Genomic DNA, 21,580 nt, shown 5'->3' with positions numbered 1-21,580 from the left:
CACAGACTTCTAATTATTTAAATATTTAGAAATGCTGTTTAAAAATTGTTATGGCTCCTAAAAAATTAGGTGAACATGATACACCAAAAATGTGTTTACCTGATTTTAATCAAATATTATTCTCAATACTGATATATTCTATGAATTCCTTAGTGCTCAGAGCCAAAAGTCAAACCAATTGTAGTTTACCTTATTCATTATTATAAGATAAAATAGACTTTAAGAGGATTCTGAAAGTGAATACAATGTTTGTTACCACATTTTTCCTGGTGTTCTTTCATTTTCTTGCTGGGTGGCTGCACATAACTGGAAATGTGCCTTAATATTATCAAAAATATCAGGCATATTTGAAGAGTGATACAATCCAAACAACACTCTAATTCTTTGGATTGTTATAACATCACTAAGTTGCTTCAAACAAGTTGAGACCTTTCTAAGATAGCTAGTTCTTTGGTGATTACCTTAAATTCAGCCTTTACAAGCATTTAACCATCACTACTTTGGGGCGGGGGGGACAGTTTCAACCACTGATTCACAAGAATGTGTATTCAGCAGGTGTATTGCCAGTCTCTCTTTGCAGTGTGCACTTTTTGGTGTTTTTGTTTTGTTTTCAGTATCCTAAAGTATAAAAAAATACTGATCTGGTTTTTTTAGGGTTTTTGTTAAGATGCATTAAAATTCCTATATTATCTTTTTAGGAATCAGTATTTTATGCATCCCTCTATTCATAAACTGAAAGCTGACATTTGAGAAAAATAGTTTGAAGGATAAGTGCCATAGGTACACTGGAACTGTTGTGCACCACAACTTGATACCCAACTATTGTTTAAGTTTTCTCAAAAATAATTAGGTTGATATCAGATATAGGAGAGTATTTGCTGTCTAAGGATGAGAAAAACTGAAAGAATACCGAAGGGGGAAATGTCTTGTAAATAATGCTACTATAAAAATGAGCAGCCCCTTTGTTCTTTCAATAGGGCTTGTACTCAGATTACTTTTATATTCCACCAGGAATGTACAAACTAAGAAAACTTGAAAATCAGAATTAGTCTGAATTACCAATTCATAAGACTGTAGTTTTTTTCCTGAAAATAGTTAAGCATGAGTTTTCAGAAGAGTGGAAGAAGTCTGAGAATAGTTGTAATTAAATAATATTTGTGTTCCTTATTTATTATTCATATATTTTACTTAATTTTTAATGTAGGAATGTGGATTTGAATTTTATATTTAATTGTTCATTCATTTATTTCATAAGTCAGAAGTGTTCCTTTTGGGGGGACAGTGGTGTCCTGGTCAAATTGAACCCAGGTCCCCTCACATGCTGAGCATGTCATCTGCCACTGAGCTAAACTCTTAGCTCCTAAAAGTACTAAAATTATGAAGATAGAACTTATAAATTTCATTCATTGATTTTATATAAACCCTAAGAGAAAAAAAATTGAGTGGACTTCAATGGTTTTAGCCTGGGAAACTAATTAAGTTATTGCTGATATGAAGAAAATCATGATGGAAATGCATTTACAGATGGAACAGATTTTTTTTTAAATCAAGTAACTTACTAGATATCTTAGTGCAAATGTTGAGTAGGCAGTAGAAGTGATGAAAGCTGGAGATACAACTTGGAGTCCTCAGTGTATAAATTTTAACTTTTTGCACTTAGAGTTGCTATGTTTTACTTATTTTCAACAATGACTTCATTTTATACATCTTTATTACTTTCTAAATTGGCAAATTAAATTATTCTGTATTTTTATTTATGGCAGTTATATATTTCATTTTAAAGCATTAAAATAAGAAAAGTGAGATGGTTTCAAAAACATAAAATAGTGAAAATGATATACATATATGGTAAAAAGTTTGCAATGATTTTCCAGCTCAATGAGTTCCTCTTACTAGTCACTAGAAAGTATGTATCTGTTGAGATGGTTACTTCTGAAAATATAAATACCTAAATCATAAGGATGGTCATGATTTATGGAACATGAAATCCAAGAAGAGGTTGTTCTAGAGTTGACTCCAAAGCTCAATAATGGCAGCAAGAACCTATGCCCTTACAGGCTTTGATCATCTTCAGCATGTTGGCTTTGCCGTTTATTGTGCCATCCTGTGGTCCAAAGAAGACTCTCTCAGCTCCAAGTAACATATCATTCAGCAGCTATTTTCAAAGACAGGAAAAAAAAGAAAACAAGTTCTTATGTTCTTTTCTTACTGATGTATGGTCAAGGTAGAACCTTCTTCCAAACACCCTTACCTGCATCACAAGTCTGAATCACATGACTCCCTACTGTAAGGGAGTCTAGGAAGACAAAGATCTGGCAAAGGAGACTAGTTCAGTGCCTCTGGGTGGGATAGGGACATCATCATTAATTATGGAGCTTAGGAAACTAAATAACAAAATAATAATTAAAACAAGTATTAACCTCCCTTTTTGACAGACCTTTTAAAACTATTAAGACAGTTAGGAGTGAATTTAGAATCCTTCAACTTTTTGGGCTTCAGTGCCAAGATGTATCTCCTGGCCCATTGCTTATTTTCCTTCTCTCCCTACTCTCAGCTGGATTCTATTCTGTGGGGGGCCTCACATAAAGGCATGTGTATGCTCTAGTCCACACATCCAAATTCTTTCTAATTCTCCAAATCCTCACTTTGTCCATTCCTCAAATCCATGAAGAATCTGCTACTGCCTACAGCCTTGGAAGAATGGGATAGAGTAGACTTTATCTTAAAATGCCGAGGCTAGTTAAGATAATGGGATTGAGAGTAGACTCAGAATGTAAGAGAACCATAGAGCATAACACTTTGGCACTTCAATTTATGGAGATCTTAGAGATGCCAAACCCGTATAGTGGATTCAGAAGTAGCAGCAGTTGATATAGAGGAAGAAAGCAAGAAATCCTGGAAGGTAAGTGAATCAAGTTTTCAAATTAGATGAGAATTTAGTCTTGACCACTGAATTTAGTAACATGGAGGTTTTTGGTGAACTTGATGAAGGCTGTTTTGGTAAGGCTTGTGAAGCCTTATATGAGTGAATTCAAGGGGAAAAGGGAGGAGAGGAGTTAAAAAACACATATAAAGGCAACTTTTTTCAAGCCTTTATCTATAAATAAGAGCTCAGAAATGTAATAGCTGGAGAAAATGTCAGGTGCAGGAAGGTGTTTTGTTTTGTTTATTGGTTAGTTTTTATGCATGAGATGTATTATAGCTTATTCCTTTATTTGATAAGAATAGAATATTTGTTGATCATGAAGAGTGAAAAAAAGTTGCATGATATCTAAATTTAATTAATTTTAAATTTAAGTAGGCAAGGGAATATGGGATAAAGTGTATAGTGGAGGCTGTTCTTCAACAAGGAGCACAGGCAGAACATTTCATCTATTATGTGATGATATTATGACTGAGTACTGCTAACTCATTAACTAGCAGATGTTTTCTTTTACAATAATGTAATAAATTATCATGACTCATAAATAATAAGTGCTCAGTATGTTCATAAACATTCATCTGCCTAGAAAACAAAGTTTTGTAGGCTTGAAAATATAATTATTACAATATTGTTTTCATTTCTTTATTTTTTTGCTTTCAATTTCATATGTTAATATATATAATGTTATAAAATTAATGTTCTGATTATAAAATCTACTTATATCAGTATTATATATGTATGAATACATGCACATATTTACATATGTGTACATTTATATTATATATTCTATATAGAAGATGCAAAAGTCCAAAGACCTTGTTAGCAAATACAAATCTGTTACATGCAAGCATATTTAGTAACTTTTTGTATAATTTTATGAATTTAAGAAATAAAATTAATAAGTTATAAGTTTGCAGAAAATCACCAAAAAGATTACTGAGCTGGGGCTGGGGCTCAGCAGCAGATCACTCACTTAGCATGTGCAAGACTCTGGGTTCGATCCTCAGCACCACAAAAAAAAATAAATAAATAAAATAAAGGTATTGTGTCCAACTACAACTGGAAAAAATATTTAAAAATTTTAAAAATATTCTAAGACACAAAATTCCTTTTCCTTCAAGTAATGATCAGATAAATATTGATACCTTAAAATAATTCAGCTCTCTTCCAAAATATAAAATAAAAAGCAATATTTTATAAAATTGTATTAAGCATAATTTATAAGATGGATGTGAGCTAATATAATTTTTAGATATAAGTGAATGTTTTTGTTTCAAAGAAATAGTTATATATGTGGAAAATAGACTAAATATAATTGTACTAAAAAGTTGGTAATAACTTAGTGTCATCATAATATGCCATTTCATATGCTCATTTTTATGTATTTGCATGATACTTCCCATCACCACTTAAGGTACCAAATACATGTCATTTTTCCACACAGCAACCCGTGCACCAGTTGCAAATAGATGTCCAAGGGTTCAATTCAGTTCTGACACTAACTCTCACAGAGTTAGCACAGAATCCACAGTTAAGGGCTCAGCTTCCCAGTCTGCCCTCACTTCCGACACCTATTGCAAATGAGGTGCCCAGCATACCCACACTTTTGGTTATAATTTATAAATTAGGAGTCCCCATCCACACTCTTCATGTTCAATAATTCACTAGAACAACTCACAAAACATGCTGTCCTTAAGAGTAGAGTTTTATTATTTAAAAAAATGAAACTCAGGAACTGTCAAATGGAAAAAGTGTATACAGCACTATATGGCAGAAGAGGGCCAACTTGCATGCCCTCTCTTTCCCAGGCTTATGGATATGTTTATCAATCCAGAAGCTCCTCAAATCCCATCCTTTGGCATTTTTATAGGAATTTTTTTTTTAATTTTAGTCATGAGAGATTAAAGTATTGGCCACATATTATTGTATACTATCTCCAGCTCCCCTCTCTTGCCTGGTGATGGAGTGGGAATTTAAGGAAGACATGGGGGACTGGAGATGGGTGGCAAGTTCTAACCCTTCAATGGTGGCTTGGACTGAGACTAGTACTTAGCAGTCCACCTCCACCCACAAACACACCTTGAGTTATCTCATTAGCATTCAAAAGACACTTGAGATTCCCAAGGTTTTAGGAGCTCTTTACCAGGCAACAGAGACAAAGACTAAATGTTTATTTTTTATGAGAGCATTGCCCTTTTGAGTTTTCAGAATTTAGTATAATGAGCATATACTCCTTGTATGTTTCATTAAAAATGAGTAGCCCTACATTATGTTAATAAAAAATTAGTTGAGCCAGGCATGGTAGTGCACACCTGTAATCCCAGCAGCCTAGGAGGCTGAGACAAGAGGATGGAGAATTCAAAGCCATTCATAAACTCAGCAGTTTAGAGAGGCCCTAAGCAACTCAACAAGACCCTTTACTGGGTTCAATGCGTGGAACAACAACAACAAAAAAAATGAGTATTGTTTTCCTGAAAGAATTATCATTCTAATTTCTAATCTCTTTCTGAAAAAGTTTTTTTAAAAATTGAGTCTAATTTTCTATTGTTAATAGACTACTGTGGATATATCTACAAAATGAAAATTTAATGAAGTCTTATGAAAATTGAAACATTTAATTATTATAATTCATCTGTCCCCAAATTATTTGTGAGGTAAAATTCTACTGTTTGTAATTGCTCTTATTGACATCATTTAAATAATTAGTTTTTAAAAATCTAATTATGATTTGGAGATAATGTCTTAAAAGATTGTGCTTTTATCTTTTTGCTGCTATTAATTTTTAAGGTAATTGCTATTTATTTTCCTTGTATTTTAAGCTTTTCAAAATAAAAGTTCACATGGATACATATACTTAGGAGCATGCTGTTTAGTTTCAACTTATAAAATTGAATCTCATGCACTCTGCATGAAACAAAAAGTTACTGTCCCCCCAAAATTTCGTAAACTTTTAACATGTTTATTTTTATATAGATCCACCTCATGAGAAGTTATATGGAATAATATTTGTTACCGTAAACTCCAAATTCTAAATGTAAATGAAAATTTGAATTTGTAGGGGAAAAAGATTTCTTACCTACTGCTAGATTCATGGTGAGACCCTCATAACAAAATACAGGTTAGGCAGAGAGAAGCATACAGGTTTATTTAATACAAATTTTACATGACATGGAAACCTTCAGAAATAGAGAACCAACAAAACAGGAAAACTTGTGCATTTTTTTAAAACAAAGTTTCATGAAGTGAATTATTTTCATCAGTTACTTGTTGCTGTGACCAAATACCCCACAAGAATAACTTATAAAAAGCATGTTTATTTGGGGCCCTTGGCCTCAGAAGTCTCAGTCCATATGTTACGGGACTGGGGTCTTCTTGGAAACTGAGGAAGTATAAATGCCCCCCTTCAAACTCCAATTTTTGCAATCAAGTCAGAAAGATTTCAGAGCTCTCTCAGAGTTAACAGGCGTGAATTTATTAGAAGGGTTAGGAAAGGGGGAAAGGGATAAGTGAGTCAGTGGATCCTCTCAGAAGGACAGTGAACCTCTCCTGCCCTCCACTTTTATTGGGGGTTCCCAGGCAAGTTTCCCAAGAGTTCCACACAGGTCCACCTTTTGACTTTTGAATGACAGCTGGATGATATCAGACTTTTGAGTTCCTACTGCCATGACAACTCTAAGTGGCTTTGGCTGATTAGCTCTAATTGGAACCTGCTCTTACAGATTTATTCCCTTAATCTCATGTTCCCACCTCTCACATCTATCTGTCCCTGATCACATAAATGATTGATACCATCACTCTGGGCCAAGGGGAAGTATCACATCATGGGAGAAGAGAATGATGGAGGAAGACTGCTCAGTTCATGATGGGTCATGAGAAGGGGCCAAAGGATGGGAGAAGAGGCCACAGGGAAGATGTATCCTTCTAAAGCACACCCCCAGTGACCCATCTCTGCCAGCCATGACCCACCTGTCTACAGTAACCACCCTGTCCATTCAAATTAGGATGGGCTGAGTATGTCTCATAATCCAATTATTTTATCTCTAAATATTTCTGCATTACCAGGAGCTTTTGGGGGATACCTCATATCCAAACCATAGCATAACAGATGTAGAAAAATAGGATTGGAGGACAAAAGAGCATTTCACAGTGGTAATAAGCCAAGAGGAATTTATCAAGCCTGTTTGTTCAAATTTTTCTTGGCATCCTTGTGTCTTTGAGGATTAGGATGTTCTATTCCTAATGTGTTACTCTGTGTATAGGGAGTATATGTCAGGAATAAGGGTCTTATTATGCAGTTAAGAGAGGAAGGCCAGATAATTCCTTTATGGTGTGCTTCAGGAGAAAAGGGTCAGAAGGTCAGAAAGATCTTCCTATTCTGCTGATTTCCCAAATGCCAAGCTTGGTACCAAATTTTGGGGGTTGTCTGCCCTGAACCACATTAAATCGCTTTCTAATTATTTCTGAGCCATATTTTTAATGCAGAAGTCAATTTTTGTTTAGTATATTACTTATTACTACAGTTCTTCAAATTCTTATGTGGAAAATTTTATTTCTTCCTAAGGCTGAATTAAGTAAACAAGAAATCTCATTGAGATTTAATCATAATATCCTAGGCTTTCAAGAGTTTTCCCTGGTTACTATAACAAGAATCAACTAGGAGAAAGTTTTTTTTATCCTAATATATATATTTCTTTAAAATAACATTAAATTGAAATTTTTATTTACTACAATGATTTTAGGTATACAAATTTGACAGTTGAGATTTATTGATTTTTTTTGAGAGAGAGAGATAATTTTTTAATATTTATTTTTTAGTTTTCGGTGGACACAACATCTTTATTTTATTTGTATGTGGTACTGAGGATTGAACCCAGCGCCCTGTGTATGCGCTACCATTTGAGCCACATCCCCAGCCCCTACAAAAATAAAGGACAAGTATTCTATGGTTCTACCCTCAAATCAGGTATAATTGCTATACTTGATAAAACATCAATTAAAGTTTTTAAATATCTATTTGAAATAATGTATTTAATAAGAATACTTAAAGTATTGAAGTTTTACTATGTAGTAGGCTCTAGTCTAAGTTCTTTACATATGTTAATTTATTTAATCTGTGCAATAATCCTTTGAGATTTTTGAGAGGCTAACTCACCTCAAGACCAGAGTTTGGTAGCATCTGTGAATATTTAAAATATTTATATTTATGAATATAAAATCTGATTAGCACAATGTAGTTATCCGGAGTCTTAATGTCTCAGCATTATTGTCAGTATTAGAGACAGAGATTTTAGAGTTACTAGTATTTACTGTGAATTACTGGCTGAAATCACCTAAGAAGTATGTCGTTCTGCTAAAGACATCTCAGAAAAGAGTCAGGTAATATAAAAACATGATGTCATAGGAGCAAAGTGTGGAAGGCAGCAGTAGCCAGGGTATAAATTCAGGAACTGTACAAGGACTTGAGATGTCTGGCACCAAAGTGTCTGCAACTGTTAGATTATTTCTGTTTTTTCTTTTCTTTTATTTTTTAAGGAAATAGGATGCAATATTCAGCTGTAGGAGTTGGAATGAAAAAGAGGGTTAGGTGGAAGGAAGATGAGAAATAGTCTTTATGAAGAATGGGAAAGCATTTGTACTGGGGAAGTATAATTGGTTTGTTAGACATTGTTAAGTGCCATTAGACTTTTGTATTTATGTATTTAGTTTATCTTTAATAATTGTGGTTGTGTGCTTTTCTCCAGCAATATTCAGCTACTCAAGTGTGATTTTATTTGTGTGTGTGTGTGTGTGTGTGTGTGTGTGTGTTTTAAATCATTAAGGAGGAGAGAGAAAGAGATCATAAGATCTAGGTTTGTTAAAGCATGGACATGAAACAGGTGACATGTAGTGAAAAGATAGACAAAAGAGGAGATCTGCGGATATTAGTAAGAAGGAATACGGGAATGCATACAGAAGGGATCAAATGGCAAGTCAGGAATCCAAATCAAGGGAAGAGATTAGGCTTGCTCTTTTTATAACAACCTTCTTTTTTTTTAGTAAGAACTTCCTTTAAAAAAAAAAACCCTCTTTTTAAAACAACCTTGAGAAGTAACTCAAGGTTGAGTTAAGTACAAGAACTACTACTTGAATCCCTTCCAAGGGTGAAGCTTTCTACAGCCTAATTCCCTCCCACTAGTTTTTACTTCTGAAAGATCCGCAACCTGTTTACATTGCCATATTGGAAACCAAGCTTCCTTGAAACTTTTAAGGACACACTGAAATCATATACAAACCTAACAAGGTGGTAGTAAGTATCTGAATGCAACAAACTCAAGGGAGCTGAGGTTTTTAGAGAAAATGTTTTTTGGTGGTTTCACTTCCCTACCTTTGGGATGTAAGACAATCAATACTTTGAGTCTTTGTAGATGTTTAATTTTACCCAATTCACAGAAGAAGACTGTAAAATGACCTGTGACTGAAGGTGACAAAGATAATCACTGATTGCCAAATCAATCAACAAAATGGATTTCTGAAGTAAGCACATTCCCTGGGTACAGATCAGATTCTTTTAATTCCAAGTGAATATCTCCCTTTAACAAACACAGCAATAAGGCTTTCAGCCCTCTCACTGTTCTACTTTTCAGTAGTGGTTTGCAATTAGGAGTGTTATTTGTTTTAAAATCATATTTTTTTTCTTTACCTCATTTAGAAGTGCTGAAAGTCTTAGTTACCTAAAACAAAAGACTGTGTATTAAATCATTGGATTTGTAATTAAAATGTGCAGACAGTATATAGTAGTGTTAAGCATCTTGAGTTGCTCAGTCTACACTAGAAAATTTCCTAATCTGTATTTCTCTTGGCTAAGTCCCAATTGCTGGGATTTTACTACATATAATTATATATTTTTAAAAGGTCTGTCATCCAAGCCCCTGGCACCTTTGTAAATGTGCTATATGAATTTGCGTCCTGGAATACTGAGGACTGTTGGGTGTGGAGGAAGTTGATTTAATGCCAGATACTTCAAAGTGCTGACAAAAGTCCTCTCTGTTCCAGAATTGAGAATGATGGTCTAAGATTAAAATTAAAACCTTTTAATTATTGGCTTAGAAAGAAAAACCCTGAGCATAAAAGGTAATAATTGATTAGCTGAAATATTGACATTATTGGATATTAGCATTTACACATACCAAGATGTGGCTCAGAAGCTGACCCATTTAATGAGCTATTGCATTTCTCTGTTTTTTCTGCCTTACTTGAATTTGCTGCATCTTGCTTGATTAGATGTAGGAAGGATTCCCAAAGATATGATACATCTTGCTTAGTACTCAAAGGAACTGCATTAGAATTATCATGCTTCTTTGTTTCTACTAGATTTCCTCTCTCTTTTAAGAGGTATTCTATTTTTCATTTTTCCTGTCAGCTTTATGCTTCTGACAGGGTAAGTATTTTCTTCCAGTTTGTCACTTCTCTGTTAATGTTTCCTTTGCTACAATGTACACAGAGAGACATAAATTATAATATATGAATTTAAACCTTAAGCTTTTTCCTATATCGTATATACTTTCAATGTCTTTCAACAGAAATTCTCTTAAGCGAGGAATCAATTTTTTTTCTTTATTTCTATTTATTTTTCTACATTCTCTTTTATTTGTCTTTGAGTTTCCCAATTCACATTAAATTTTTAATCTCTTTGAGTAATATTTTGTGTTCTTTATATAATGAACCAACTTCCCCACAACATTTACTAAACATTCCATCCTTTACATAAAGCTTTGTGCTGTCCTTAAATTCTCAAATTCTTTCAAAATAATTCTTTTTATTTTAGTCATAATTTCATTAATTGTATGGCAAGTCGGGACAGCCACTGTATTTATGAAGTTAAGTCATATTAGATAGATAGATAGATAGATAGATAGATAGATAGATAGATAGATAGATGGATAGATAGATAGATATAGATATGTCTTCATTTATGGAGGTCTTATATTAGATCCTTATATAGGTTTTTTTAGAGTTCTTCCATTAAGGCCCAATCATTCTTTGCAAGATAAATTTCTAAAGAACTTTTGTTTTGTTGCTGTAATGCATGATTTCTAGTTTCTCTTTGATTTTCCACTTTAATAGAATAATATTGATCTTTGCATCTTTATTTCTATATAACATGAAATTTTATTGATAGTTTTAACAATTTCGTACACTTCTTCACATTTTTTATGGAAACTATCATGATATCTTAAAAAATAATTAAATATTAGATTCACAATTCTAATAATACCAGTTAATTTTTTCTTCTTCTCTTATGTGTCAAGACAACAAGTATTATATTGAGCGGTTCCAAGGATAGCCTGCATCCTTGTTTTTGTGTGGAAATTAAAATGTGCATGCCTATGTTTCTCTCTCTCTCTCTTTCTCTCTCTCTCTCTCTCTCTCTCTCTCTCTCTCTCTCTCTCTCTCTCTCTTTCTCATCTTGGAAGTAATGGAGAAACTACAAAGTGTGTGTAGGTGCATATATATGTACATATATAGAATGGGGAACTGTAAAGTAGGTGGAGAAACATTACATTAGATGTTAGCTGTGGATTTTTTTAAATAGATAATTTTATTAAGTTAAGGGAAATACTATACAATCTTAGCATTTTAAGTTATTTTGTATTTCCATGAAAAATATTAACCTCACCAAATAGTTTCTTCATTTACATGGAAGCTTTCTTTTTTTCTTTCTTTTTCTTTAGGCTATTCATGTAATAAGTGGCATGATTAATAGAATTTTTCTATTTTGGAATGAATTTTAACTGATTATGTTGTGTATGCACCACTAGATTTTGTTATTTAACAACTTATTTTGGACTTTTAACTAAATTCTTACATAAAATGTTCTCAAATTTTTTTATCTCTTAAAATATCCTTATCTGGAAAGCTATGGTTAAATCATAAAAGTTTTTCTTCTGTTCTATTTAGACTTAACATACATAAGAGAAGGATTATTTGTTAATTGCGTATTAAGTAGAACTTATTTGTAAAAAGTGGCACTTGGAGGCTCTTCTGGAAATGTAGCAGTAAATGCATTATTATTAATAGTCATATATTTATATTTATAGGCATGTACACATTTTATTAGTTTATATCTAATTTAATTACATTGTCATTAGAGAATATGCTCTCATTGGTACTGGTTCTTAACACTTTACTGAAGCTGTTCTTTCCAATAAAATGTACTCTATTAAAATTTGTTATTTTGACCAGGCACAGAGGTGCCTGCTGGTACTCCCAGTTGCTCAAGATGCTAAGGCACAAGGCTTGCAAGTTCAAAGCCATCCTTAGCAATATAGCAAGGACCTATACAACTTGGCAAGACCCTGTCTCAAAATACAAAATAAAAGAAGCTGAAGATGTAGCTTAGTGGTTAAGCACACTGGGTTTAATTACCAGTACCAAAAGACAAAAGAGAACAAAACAAAATTTTTTATTTTGTACTTTAGAGCTTTTTCTGTATTTACAAAATTGGATTTATTCATTATATTACTTATTTTTGTAGTATTACTTATTTTCTTTTCTCATTTAATATCAGTTTAGAAAGCCTGTGTCAAAATTCCTAGTAACAATTTTAACTAGTAACAACTACATCTCACTGGGCTTCTATATTAAATATAAAATTGAAAGAGACTGTGAGTAATTAATTAGGGCTGTTCACTGACCAAGGATTGGCAGCTACTATTGCTACACTAGCTGTTCAGTATGATTTTTTTTCCAAAAGTTTTACCAGAAAAACCATAATGGATTTTCATTTTTCCATTTAAGGAACATATTCAAAAATTCAATGTGGACTTCAGAAGTTCTAATTGATATTCTTTGAAGGGCCATAGACTACTCTATCCTTGGGTCCCTTCAACTTTACAGTTCCCAGTTACATTATTTTATTAACTAACTTGAGGGTTGTAAAACTTCAGGTTTTATAACCTGTCATTTTCAACACAGAGGTCACAATATACTTATGAATTAAGCTTAGCTTTCTCATGTACACTGCAGTACTCCGGGTTTCTATTTCACATTCATGGGAAATCTGCATGTATATACCCATTTTTAGTTAAAAATATGAAAGTTCGTAGCATTTATCAACAGTCTTATAAAGAATAAGTTACTTATCCAACTTTAAATAAAACTTGTCTGATTCCTACTGTGCTGCAGTGCCCCCCTGGATGCCATTTAAGGAATCTTTAGTAAGAACAGAGGTATTTTAAATACTTGGTTGTGCTTTTTTTGTGTGTTTTAGCTGTACTTACAAGCAATTTGTAATAAGTTGTTTATTCACAGAAGAGGTATGATGCATGTTTCTCTTGCAGTTAGTGAAGAAAGAGGTGATGATGCCATATGGCCTGAGAGAGAGTATAGCAGAAATTCAACTTGTCAAAACACATTTGGCAACACAACAAAACATTATTAATTTCCTGAGTTTATTTAAAAAGTTTTTGTACATCCTCTAAGTTGAAAAAAGAACTCCAGAAGATACGGCCTCTAATATATTCCTTAAACTACTGCATCTCTTTACATTCCAGTGACCATATTCAATCAGCCCTTGGTCTAATATTCCCAGGATTAGTGAAGTTTGAGGCATAATTTAGATCTAAAAGCCTTTGGGCCTCTGGTAGTGAACAAGGAAGCATTGTAAATTTCAGTGAAGAATATCAATCAATGAAAACTAATCAACTTGCTGACAATATTTTGTGGTTGTTAAAATGTTACTGACTAAAGCAACAGTTTTTAATGAGTATAACGCAAAGCTATCAGAAAGAAATATAATCTTCTTCCTATATAGATATCTGATCATTTAAAAATTATCTTTTCTATTCAAAGTTTCAAATTTTCACAGTCATAAGAAAAAAATGAGTCCAATTCCAGAACTTATTTTTCTTAACGAATTTTTCATGAACATTTCACATGTGATTTCATCACCTTTATTCCTTACTTTATGGTCAAATGATTACTTTAGTGAATAATACAGTGACTAGTGGATTTTTCAATGCTGAGGATATAATATATTTATGAACTTCACTATTTCTGTGACTATCACAATCTTAAAATGGCCTTGTCATGACCCTTTGTGGTTTCAAACATGGGGAACAGGGGTTGCCAGTGGGTTAACACAGTGTCTCTTGGATCATTGTAGGTAAGCCCCCAGGAAGTGCAGCAGCTGAGGTTGCTCTGGCCACTTTTTGAGCCTGAGTACCTGACTCCCCTTAGTTCTCACAGTGGGAGTGTTGTTGATTGAGTGGAAAAGGGAATAACCCTTTACTATACAAGTACATTAGTATTACCTTTTCTCACTTACATGAAGAATGAAGAATAATTTTATCTTGAGAAACCCACCAAATTACCTTTCTAATTATTGTAATAACTCCAACCAAATTTAAGGGGGGAGTCTATATATCTTTCATAAAATTAGTTTTATATCAAGAAAAGTGAATCAAGTTGCTTATTGAAACTGGAAATGTTGGAAGACTAATCAGGATATCTATCTATGTACATCACGATACTGCTCCTCTTAGCTGTTAAACAGACACTTCACTCACCAATCCAAATTAGCTAATCCTCCAACAATTCCAGAGTAACCCAGACAGTATTAATCTTGAAGCTGATGGGATTAACAGTTCTGCCAAAATCATTCCTTTTCTATTATTTACTGTGAATTATCAGTGACTAGATCTTTTGCTTAGGACTAAACTCTCAGACATACTTTCCATCACACAGAGAGGTTTACCCATCCTATTATTAAAAAATATTCTGGACTATCTAAGTAAATAAAAATCCACAAAAAGGAGAATGAATTTTTTAAAACTAATTAAAATTTTTATCTCCTTTATATTTTCAATTTTAGATATTTCCTTCAAAACTATGCCTAAGATAAGTTTTGTGTGTGTGTGTGTGTTTAATGATTCCTGAAGTCAGAGAAAGAAGTTTGTGTAACTAACTTGATTCATTTATGTAATTTCAGGGTAGAGATATTGGGATTGAACCCAGTGCTTCTCTATCACTAAGCTCCATCCCCAGACCTTTTCCTTTTTATTTTTATTTATTTTTTTAATTTTGTGGCAAGGTCTTTATACCTTGTCCAATCTGACGTCAAACTTGAGGTCCTCTTGCCTCCGCCTCGCTAACTGCTGGGATTGTAGGTGTGTGCCTTCACACCCAGCTTTGTTCATGTTATTTCTGCCAATTTATCATCTGTCTAGATTGATATTATATCTTTACATCATAGCATGAATAGGTTAATATTTTGGTTAAGAAATCTATCCTTTTAAAAATTAGATTGAGCTAAGCTTCTGTGGAACTAGACATTAATAGCTTTTTTGTGTGTAAGCTTTGGAATATTCTATAAAATTAATGTTAATATGTGCCTAATTATCATCAGTCTATGCAGAGGCTCCTGAAAATTCTGATCTTTATTCTAATATTGAATTTTAAGGTCAATTGTATGACAGTATCTAATAAAACTTTAGATGTTAGTTAGAATAATATATTTTACCAAGGAAAATATGATTTTGAAATAAAAAAGTCTTATTGTCTTGAAAATTACATATACATGATATTTTGTTTGATCTTCAATAAATCAACATTCATAAATTATAAGGTCACCTGTAAATTCCTGTTAGTATCTACCACGAACATTTTAAGACTTTTGTTTCTGTATTTTGATAAAAACTTAAAATATTGCAGTGAAACATTTCAGTTATTCAACCAAGAAGGATATTTGTTTGACTGGATATTCATTGGTAAACCAAAGTGAAAATTATTCAGCTTTACAACCTAGTTCTGTAGATCTGCTATGTAAAATATAGATAAATGAATCAAAGGTACATAGCTTTGCCATTCCCAATGTTAGCATCAGTTTAACTTGGATTTGATGGAGATAAATTGTAAAACGAAATTCTTTAAGCTAATAAAATATCTGACAAAAAATGATGGAACTCTCTGACCTAGGTAATTTCTATTGATATTCTCTTTTAAACCATTTCTGTTATCTTATTTTTACTGGAGGAGAAAGTAATGAATACATATATTTGTCCAGTAGCATGAATTTCTATATGAATATGTAATTGAAATCCTTACAGCTAATAAAACAAATTAAATATGTTATTAATTATTACACAGATTAAATCATTGGGAAAATGTTTTTTAAACTTAAAGTCTAATATAGTATATTAAACTCTGGTATACTAGAATCTTACAAGTAAGTGGTCTAAATCTAAAACACTCATTTCATATCAATAAGCAGCTTCCATTTCAGTATATGAGGCTATACTACCACTTTTTCTAGTGAACAGGAAGGCACAAATGGTAAGGGGAGCCCAATTCCAGTCCTGTAATTGACAAAACCTAGAAATGTCACAATTCACTTTTGCTCCCATTCCAGTGAAGATTATTACTACTACAACACACGGCTGCAGCTTATTCTAAGGGAATCTCAAATTAGCAGTATTTGTGATTGGGTGGAGCAACTGACTGCGCCCCACAATTGTCTACAGAAATTACTGAGATGCACCCTGATCTCTCTTTATTTTCATATATCCCATTAAAGGTAAAACATGACACATCAGCAGTGAGTGTTCAGCTTTTGAAATCTTTTAAATCATCTATACCTTGATACAATTTTGTAAAAAAAATTTTTGCATGTTTTCCAATGTTAACCTCTGTACTTGTCTTTACTTAACACTGTACTATGTGATTTGATGTTGAAAGAATTATTCCATAACAGATGGACTATATTGATGCAGTTGGAACACATATACTAAAATAAATACTGTGTTGTTTTATAACTTTTAGCTATTGAAATATAGATATTTACTACAAGCATTTCTACATTGGTACTTTTTATAAGTGTTGATTATAATCACTTCTCAGAAATTCTTCTCTGTCTTTTGCATATCCGTGGCATTCTTTAAATGCCTGTTTTGAGTACATTTCTTGAATTAAAACTCTCTTTTGAGTGTTGTAGTTCAGCATTATCCAATAGAACTTCCTGTGATGATGGAAACGTTCTAGAACTGAACCATCCAGTATTGTACCTACTAGCTATGTGAAGGTTTTGAGCACTTACTATGTGACTAATGTGGGTGAAGAACTAAATTTTAAACTTTATTACTTTTAAATGAATTTGAAGTTTAAATAGCCATTTGTGGGCTAGTAATTACCATATTGGATCTACAGTTCTAGTTACTCCCTGCTCCATCTACAAATTTATTTCAGCCACATCTCTTTTACCACATCATATTACTCCTGAAACATCCTCAAATGAACTTAAGAACTCAATTTGTATAGCCCTGGTGTTTTATTCTTTGGGTGAATAATTTTGTATTTTCAGTCTGTCTAACTAGCTTTAACAGTCTAGTAATAATAACTATATAATATTTATTTATTGGATGCATTATGTATTAGGCACTGTTCTGAGCACTTAATAAATCATTTCTTTGTCCCGAGAAATTTACATTGTAATAAAAATAACTTAGATTATGCTTAGATTATAATTACTACCATTCTATATATATATACTCGGGCACAAACACAGGTTAATTATTATTATTTTTTTTAAGATCTAAATAGCTAGTAAGTGACTGAACAAGGATGTAAACCTCAGGCAAAGTGACTTCAAATTTCAAATTCTCACTTCATTCTTTACTGTTTCATCAGGAGAGTGAGTTTTTATCAGTGGTTCTCTTTATTCAAAATACATCACAGACAGGGCCCCTGTGAGAGTATTTTTTTTTCTTTACGCATAATACAGGAAAATACATTGCCTCTGGCAAGAGGGAAGAAAAAAGTACAGATGGTTTCTCTTCCTTTTTTGTTCTATCAATTTTCTGAGAGAAATTTTGTTTGTAAAAAGATGATCCAAAATGTTCCCTAATTTATCTTAACTCATTGGGCACTAGGGTTTTATTTTATCAGAATGAGATTAAAAAATTAGTAAGTGTAAGTGACAAAAAACAGGTGCTGCACGTTTGCCTCTATTACTATAAAAGACTATTCAGTTTCTTTTCTCAGTAAACTCTAAGAATTTTAAAGTAATCAAGATTGATTATTTTCAAAGAGCTATAACATTCAGCTTTAACTCAGGTTAATCATCTGTAAGTTAAAATTACTTAGAAGCATAGTGTCCATAATTAAGTAATCTTACCTTCTAATATTACAGAATAAGGATACCTCTAGGTGACATGAAATCTGTCATTTTAAGCATGCCCCCCAGCCTTTTCCAGATTGCTCATAAAATTTCTCATTCTCTAGAGAAATGTGATCTCTAAGAAATAAATGTCTCTGTCAAGTCACAAGTAATATGAGCACATGATGAAAAAAATGAAATTTTTGAGTCTCATAAGGGATATTGCAGTATTGTAAAATTGATTTTATTCCTTGTTATTTAAGTTCTCATGGTCATTTTAGGATTTTCCTCTGGATATAAAGGGAAGGTTATAATACCTTCTAGGGAGGTGGGGATCAGAGGCCTTTGGGGAGAAGGAGAATATTTTTTTCATATGAAATTCTTTGTCATAAAATGCTAATGTTGGTGTTCTTGTCTTTATGTCTATGCATTCTTTAGCTATGAGGATAACAGACCCTTCATCAAGTAAGAATGACCTGAATGGCTGATAAATTCCATTTATCAGTGTGGTCCCATGAACCAGCTGTCAGATCAGTACTGAAAAATCACTAGAGCTTCTGTCATTCACATTGAGGCAGAAGAGCAAACTGTGCAGGAAAATACTCTGGCAAACAACTTATGTGCAGAATAAGTACCCTGCAGGTGTATTGCCAAAAAAATAAATAAATCATTGCTCCACCTCTGTTAATTGGATATCACTTGAATTCAGTACCACAGTAATAGCATTTCCTGTGGGACAGACTTGTTTCACTTTGAATAGCTTTCTCTTACATTATGATATGTTCCTCTGTGCTGCATATGTCTGCATTTCCGTTGTCTGTTTGGGCATCATTCATATGAAATTACTTTTTTATAGTATATCTTCAAAATGATCTTATGGGTATGAAATTACCCATTGACTATTGCTTTCAATGATTTGCTATATTAAATTTTCAAAAAGGAAAAAAAATGTCTCCCACAAAAGTTAAATTTTACATATCCAAAATTATCCCTTTCAAATTTGACACCTGTCACTTGATTATTAATTTCATTGTTTATGAATATATTATATTTAAGTTTCTGAAACACAGCTACAAGTCTGTAGTGGTCTATTAAATATAGGTATATATGTTAATTTGGGGACATTTTTCATATATGTTTTAAAATGACATGTCCTGCAAGAATAAACTACGATTTGGCAATCTATGGGCAACCTTGCTATAGACTTTCAGTTTGTTCTTCTGGTGAAGAGTCCTTTGTTTTCATTTTTCCCAATGCCATTTCACTTAATTCTTCATGCTTTTGCTTATTTTTTGCTTTTGAAGTTGGAGATCATTGCAGTTTTACATCATATAACCCTTGGCCCCATCACACGTTTTCTAGTGGATAATAGCTGACTTGAGTATTTTTTCTTATCATCCTATTTCTAAATCTGAATAGCAACTTTGCCTTGATTTAATGGCAGTTCTTTCCATTTTTCCTTTTTCCCATGTCTGTAGAAAGCTGAGGGCTTTTCCTTCAATGTTCCCGTATTTGTGAAGTCAGTTGTAGAGTAAAATATTAACATCTAAGATGTTTCCTATTTAATGTAAGAAAATAGACCACATGTAATAAAAAAACTTCCTATAGGGATTCTTAATTTAAAAGTGTTAATGTCTAACATTAAATATGTTCAGTTTAGAGGGCTCTTAAATCTGAAATAGAGTGACTGATTGATGTGGGAGAAAAATAGTAAATACTTACTATCCTTTTTTAATATGACTTTGGGACCATGTAACTCTTTCTAAAAATAAAACTTGGAACTCAAAATTATGGTAAAAGATATGCAGATTTTCCACTTCTCTTTGCAAAGTTCCCATCCTCATAAATATTTCTTCCTTAGACAATGTCAATGGAGGATTATAGTCTGCTGAAAAGAAACTTTAGTTTGCTCTGTTTAAGGAAGGCATGCTGGGAAAGAAAATGATGGGTTTATGAGTGCATAGCAATCTTGATTCCTTTGGTCCTGTTCTCCCATATGCTTAGAAGTTGAGAAGGATTCCATTTCCAGTTACTGGAGTCCCATCTATTAGAATAATTCATTTTATGTTAATAATAAATATATAGCCTACCACAAGTACATGAACTTACTCACCCACTTATTACTATTAAAATGGCAGCTTGGAAGAAACTAAGAGAATGGAATGAGAGTGAGAATTTGTCTTCCATGATCTACGACTCTTTTCATACCACTCCATCCCCATTCTCAGCTTCATCCTCTCCCTTGAGTTTACAGATACTTCCAAAAATGAAGATTCCCTGAGCCTTTAAGCTTCTTTTCAACAAAACTGCAAAATATCTTACTGAAAAAAAATTTAGTCCAACATAACCTAGAAGATAGTAATCCAAAGACTCAATGAAAGTAAAGCTAGGGTGACTCCAGTAGAGTGGAACTGTTTTATTCCCATCCACTATATTTTACACTTATTCTGCATAGGTATAGAATTAAAAAAAGAAAGAAAAGGTCTTTTTCAGTTCATATGTGTACTCTGAAAACTGGCTCCTTCTAATATGAATTATGTTTTTGTCAGTCAACATAAAGTTTTTATGGAAAAAGAGGAAATTTGGAAAAATAGGGTAAAATTATTTCAGATGAAGCAATAACAGAGGGAGTTCAATCAAACAAATGTTATGCCAATGAGACCAGTGGAGACTAATATAACTTTACAGAATTCTCCCCCTTGCCATTCACCATAATTACATCTCCATACCATTTGCATATGTGCTGCAAATACATGAATAATTTATGGAACAAATCTGCTTTTGCTTAAATGAATTTCTGTGTTCATAACATTTTCATTCACATATATTTCCTCAATCTTGATAACTTGTAGCCCCATTAAAATCTAAAGTACTTATACCACCTGTCTTACATTTTCTGTCAATAAAACTTACCATAACATTTTTTTCAGTGTCAGTATTTTTGATATGATATGGTTGTGTTAAAGATCAATTATTTGTTAATTCTAAATTTTCCTTTCTCTTTGCAGGTCATGGGTTATAGGTGCAATAGCTCTTCTCTGCCTGTTAGGATTGACCTGGGCCTTTGGACTCATGTATATTAATGAAAGCACAGTCATCATGGCGTATCTCTTCACCATTTTCAATTCTCTACAGGGAATGTTTATATTCATTTTCCATTGTGTCCTACAGAAGAAGGTAAGCTAGAATTCTTTTTTTATTTAAACAATAAATGACATACATTAAATGATAGCAAAGCAACCCTAACATAATCTATTATTCTTGATATGTCTGTCTGTAGTAAGTAAACATTTCTTCATCTTTTATATTAGTAAAAAATAAAACAAATACAACATAAAACCATGATAGAGTTGGTGAGAGTGTTCAAGTAAAAAAAAAAAATTGTGATTTGACCAATGCCCAAAGTTATTTTCTTATAGACTTACTTTTAGTCTTTAATCCATTGGCAATCAGATAGAATTTATACATTAGGAAGTAAATGTTTTCTAAAATGAGGGTAGGGTATCATAGGAAAAAAAATATACATA

General features: G+C 32.7%; 1 protein-coding gene across 8 annotated transcripts in view; it reads left to right on the top strand.

Annotated features, from left to right (window-relative positions):
* The window catches only part of Adgrl3 (adhesion G protein-coupled receptor L3), a 479,419-nt gene that overhangs the window by 423,744 nt on the left and 34,095 nt on the right, over positions 1 to 21,580 (top strand). For 6 of the 8 annotated variants that reach the window (XM_077803548.1, XM_077803550.1, XM_026395016.2 and 3 more), the window contains 2 exons: positions 18,492 to 18,518; positions 21,062 to 21,230. In XM_077803548.1, the coding sequence (XP_077659674.1) occupies positions 18,492 to 18,518; positions 21,062 to 21,230 (196 nt within the window). The remainder of the gene's footprint in view (positions 1 to 18,491; positions 18,519 to 21,061; positions 21,231 to 21,580) is intronic. The other 2 variants (XM_077803549.1, XM_077803552.1) reach the window with 1 other exon arrangement.

Source organism: Urocitellus parryii, chromosome 10 (genome assembly GCF_045843805.1).
Source record: "Urocitellus parryii isolate mUroPar1 chromosome 10, mUroPar1.hap1, whole genome shotgun sequence".
In the NCBI taxonomy this organism is placed as follows: Eukaryota; Metazoa; Chordata; class Mammalia; order Rodentia; family Sciuridae; genus Urocitellus; species Urocitellus parryii.
Note: the sequence above shows the minus strand (reverse complement) of the source record. Positions and strands in the feature narration are given on the sequence as shown.